General features: G+C 39.6%; 1 protein-coding gene across 2 annotated transcripts in view; it reads right to left on the reverse strand.

Moving 5' to 3' along the window:
• Positions 1 to 3,211, reverse strand: part of UBA2 (ubiquitin like modifier activating enzyme 2) — a 20,438-nt gene that overhangs the window by 5,475 nt on the left and 11,752 nt on the right. For both annotated transcript variants that reach the window (XM_027894533.1, XM_027894531.1), the window contains exons 14-16: positions 2,469 to 2,565; positions 1,801 to 1,906; positions 1,220 to 1,356 (exon numbers count right to left, since the gene is read on the reverse strand). In XM_027894533.1, the coding sequence (XP_027750334.1) occupies positions 1,220 to 1,356; positions 1,801 to 1,906; positions 2,469 to 2,565 (340 nt within the window). The remainder of the gene's footprint in view (positions 1 to 1,219; positions 1,357 to 1,800; positions 1,907 to 2,468; positions 2,566 to 3,211) is intronic.

A 3,211-nucleotide genomic window follows, 5' to 3' on the forward strand; every position in this document is an offset into this window, starting at 1 on the left:
ATCTCAGGGCAAGGTTCTTCCCCCAGAGGGTGGTTGGCACTGAACAGGCTCCCCAGGGCAGTGGGCACAGCCCCAAGGCTGCCAGAGCTGCAGGAGGGTTGGGATGATCCTCTGGGGCACAGGGGGTGACTCTTGGGGATGGGGCTGTGCAGGGCCAGGGGTTGGACTGGATGATCCTTGTGAGTCCCTTCCAACTTGGCACGTTCTGTGACTGTAACTTGTTCTGAGTGCACAGAACAGAACAATCCCATGCTGTCTGCAGCAGCTCTTGAGAAAAGAACTTTCCCAGCCCCCAAGCTGTAGTGCAGCCTCTCCTCTCCATCCACACTCAGCAGAACTCCCAAGAGAGGCCAAAAAGGAACCCACAAAGGAAGAAGTGGAAGGGTGAGCAGACTCACAGAGCTACAGGGTAACAATGGAGAGTACAAAAAGGCAAAAAAGAACCAAATGTGAACTTATAAGACCTCTAGTGGATTTGGTTTGTTTTTAAGCACAAATTCGCTGTAAAAACTAATTTTATGCTATTTCTGTCATTTTTTAATATAATTTGAAATAAATTTTAGCAATGCTCTTTAAATTTAGTCTCCCCTGAGAAAGGAGGCAAGTGACTACATACTTGTCAGCTTCAATCTGCCAGGCAAAGGAACAGCATCCCAAAGTGTAAACAGAACTATGGATCCCTAACTCCCATCTGCACACCCTGTCCCTATAAACAGTGGGACATTTCCAGTTCAATAGCTTCCCCTTCTTTAAGCACTCCATTTGCATTTCAGTTAAGCTGTTTTGAGTGTGTTCAAAGCAAGTTCACAAAAGGAAGGTGATGGTACTTCTTCCTGAGAGCAGAGTCCTTTCTCTTTGGGGAGGTGATAAATTTGGTTGATTCTTTTTATTCAAGCAACAGTGTGCCCATGAGTTAGGAGGAGTCTAACTTTATTTAAATCCCTGTGCAGATGATGCATTTAAACTGACACCCCACCAGGCCCTTGCCAGGTAAATAATACAATTTCAAGCTGTATTTACTGTAAACTTTTGTGCATTTTGTAACAACTGTAAATGTGCATTTTTCTATTTACTATCGCAGTTATACACAGAGGCAACTCAAATGCCTTTTATTTTGTTTTGGCAAAGTTAAGTCATAAAACTGAAGACAACTGCTTTAATTGGACTGCACTATTGAAAGACTATTTTGTTTCATTTCATACCAAATGCTGTTATTTACCTGTCGATGTTGAGGGTTGTGCTCCATCATCACTACCATTGCTGATGTTCCTCGATGGTGGTTCTGATGGTTTAGGGCCAATTCTTTCAGGGGCATCACCAACAACTTCGAATTCCACATCTTTTTCTAGGTCTTCACTGCAGAAAAACACACCTGCTTTGAAACACCCAGGAGAAAACAACCCCAGTCTCCTTCCCAAAGAAAACCTCATTCAAGGATCTATTTTCCTTTTTAAACTTTGCTTTGTTTTTATTTCAAATGGCAGTTTCTTGCTTGTTGTTTCCCCAAAAGTGTATTTGGTTTTGCACTGTGTTTTTATGATGTGTAACAACAAATTATTCAAACAAACTTTTCTGATACTGTTGTGAAAAAAACAAAATCATAACAAAAACCCACCCAAACCAAAAACCTTAAACTCTATAATTTCATTAAAAAAAATAACAATTCCTCTTTTACCTCTATATTTCCTTTCAGCAGCTTAATCTTGGAACTTCTTTTATATATTTTAAAACTCTGAGTGGAAAACCCCGGTGGAACTGTTCTACTTACACACAGGCCAAATCATTATTTCAGAATCTTACCTGTGAAGCACATTGATTAACAGAGTGTAGTCCTGTAGGAAATCATCTGCTTGTAGTCGAGTGCCATTTCGAATTGCGAAGTCTGACAACTTCCTGTGGTTATTTGCTACAAAAACAATAAAACCCGCAGTGTTTACAGCTGTTTATTTATATAAAGGTCTTTTACACCTGAACCCATATGATGAAAGGAATGCTGTAGAAACATTAGGATTAGCATTTATTAGCCATATTTATAGTAAAAGCTGACTTTTAACCTGTTAGGAGTTAGAACTACTTATGTTGACTTATTTACCCCTCATGCATCACATTCAAGCATTTAACAATTACATTTAGGAACATTCTGGAGATGATATCTGTATTTCAGTAGTGCCTACAAGCATCATCAACAGACCCCCATTTAAGAAGCACAAAATGAAGGGGGCTTGCACACAGGTCCCTATTTTTGGAAGGAATCTTGGAAGTAGCTGATGCAGGGAAGCTGAAGCGGCCATGAAGGCCTGTACACAACCCCACTGCCTATTCCCAGGGCACCCAAAACACCTGCAAATCCATTCCCTTCAAACACCAGTCTACAGGATGAACACTGCAACAATCTGCTCTACACATATTGTGCATGGTTTCTTCCAAGGTTTTGTCTTCTCTTATCTGAAAACCTTCAGCACTCATACCTTCTGTTTCTCCTTCTTCTGAAGAGATAAGGATAGTTCCCTTTCCATCATCTATTTGTACATCTGGTGCTACCATAGCAAATTTCTCTTTCAGTATCTGAAAATACAAATACGATTATTTAATCAATAGCTGCCTTAAACACACTTATTGAAAAAGAACCCTGAATTATGTTGATTTTATTATCCTATTATTATTGGCATCTACCAAGAGCCTCTAGTTTTCTTTCTTTCACTTCTGTGAACAAAATGATTATATTTTTGATTCAGATATGCTGGAAAGTTTTTCAGAATACTTCATTAAAACGACAGAATCAAAATCAGTTGTGACTACACCACTGCAGTGTGGCTACTGAACTATTCAAATGCAGTACAAATTTAGTTTGTTGTTGTCAGGTATGAACAGGCTTTAAAACCATCAAAAAATTACAAAGTGCAAACATTCCTTCACAAGACACAGAACACACACGGGTAAGAAGCATCTTGGTTAATAAAGCTGAAATGTAAATATAAGCAGGTAATGCTCAGTCAAAATATGCCTTTAAAAATGTACAGCATTAAGATGAAAAAGGAAGCCTCAAGATTTACCTTATCCTGGAGTGTTAACACAGTGACCTTGTGCACATTCAGCTTCACAGTCACTTCTGGCTTACTTGCACACACATAGCAATTAGGATTTGGTGGATCCAAAGCACAGGGAACCAACAGCTTCTTCCTGGGATTTGGCTGCTTGTTCAGAAAAATCT

Source organism: Empidonax traillii, unplaced genomic scaffold (genome assembly GCF_003031625.1).
Source record: "Empidonax traillii isolate 1590-97213 ecotype Southwest subspecies unplaced genomic scaffold, ASM303162v1 scaffold432:size744455, whole genome shotgun sequence".
Lineage (NCBI taxonomy): Eukaryota > Metazoa > Chordata > Aves > Passeriformes > Tyrannidae > Empidonax > Empidonax traillii.